Source organism: Monoraphidium neglectum (genome assembly GCF_000611645.1).
Source record: "Monoraphidium neglectum strain SAG 48.87 unplaced genomic scaffold scaffold01519, whole genome shotgun sequence".
Classification (NCBI taxonomy): domain Eukaryota; kingdom Viridiplantae; phylum Chlorophyta; class Chlorophyceae; order Sphaeropleales; family Selenastraceae; genus Monoraphidium; species Monoraphidium neglectum.
In genome coordinates this window covers 9,643-10,741 of record NW_014012109.1, presented here as the reverse complement: position 1 = coordinate 10,741, position 1,099 = coordinate 9,643, and the positions used below count along the sequence as shown (strand labels likewise).

General features: G+C 62.3%; 1 protein-coding gene across 1 annotated transcript in view; it reads right to left on the bottom strand.

Annotated features, from left to right (window-relative positions):
- MNEG_8152 (SAM domain and HD domain-containing protein 1) overlaps positions 1-529 on the bottom strand; it is a gene marked incomplete at both ends in the record, with an annotated part of 3,659 nt that extends 3,130 nt beyond the window's left edge. The window contains 2 exons of the mRNA XM_014043376.1: positions 251-345; positions 487-529. Of these exons, the coding sequence (XP_013898830.1) occupies positions 251-345; positions 487-529 (138 nt within the window). The remainder of the gene's footprint in view (positions 1-250; positions 346-486) is intronic.
- Between the last annotated feature and the right edge of the window lie 570 nt (positions 530-1,099).

The following is a 1,099-nucleotide window of genomic DNA, read 5'->3' as shown; positions in this document are numbered from 1 at the left end:
GGCCCGAGCCGCTCGGCTCACACCTCGCGCTCGGCCGCACTCGCCCGCCGCACGGCTGCAGGTGCGCGCGTCTCCGGCCCCTGGCCCGCCCATCGATTCCGTGCTGTGCCCATCATGGCCAAGGCCTTGTTGCAAATGCATGCTCCATGCCGCCGCATGCATGTCGCATGGCGGCATGCGCCATGCAAGGTGGCCCCACGCAGAGGGGTCGCGTGCTCAAGTCTCGTCCCCGCGCTAGGCCGCCTCTCACATAGTATGTCAGGCCCAGCTGCTTCAGCTCCCGCAGCCTCTGAAACTCCGGCGTGTCTATAATTGCCACGCACTCGGCAGGCAGGTCGAAGTGGCCTATGGCAAGGGCCGCAGGGTGCGGGCGGCGCGGCGGCGCAGTTGGGACGGTTCGCACCGCCGCGCACGTGACGGTCGTTGCCGCCGGCCTGCAGCGAGCGTTTCGCAGTAACCAACGATATGATTGATAATATTACTCACCATGCACGGGGCAGTTGAACGTCTTAGCGCGGGTCGCTGTCATCGCGCCAGGCCCGCAGATCACTGTCCACGCTCTGCTCGCCTCTCGAGACAACAAAAATCCATGAAAGTGTGCACGCACTGATCAGCTCCACGCTCTTCCCGTGCCCTGAACTGCACGGGGTAGCCGTAATGAGTTTGAAATGTGTGCATTAGCTGCCCCTTCACCTGCCAACATGGACCGCTGCCCCTGATGTGATCAGGTTGACCCTGGCTGTGATATTGCCAACCCCGCTGGCCACGTAGGTGGCTTTGCACAGTCAAACTCCCGCAATGTCCGTGGCAGCACCGAGCTGCTCTTGCAAGACGAAATCAGTTACAATCACACCAAGGCGCAGCACCCGCCCTGGAGAACAGCACCGACCACATGCGCGCTCGCATGGGTGTGCATACGAATGCAGAGGCCGTCCCAACGAATGTTCAGAAGTGTTCTAGAGACCCAATGTGCGAAGAACCGGCGCGGCGCGTGGGGGTGGGGGGTGGGGGTGAGGGTGAGGGCGATATGGCACCTCCGTCCCATCAGCCGCCTAAACTCAATTCAAGCCGTCTCATATCCAATCGGGCCACGATGAGG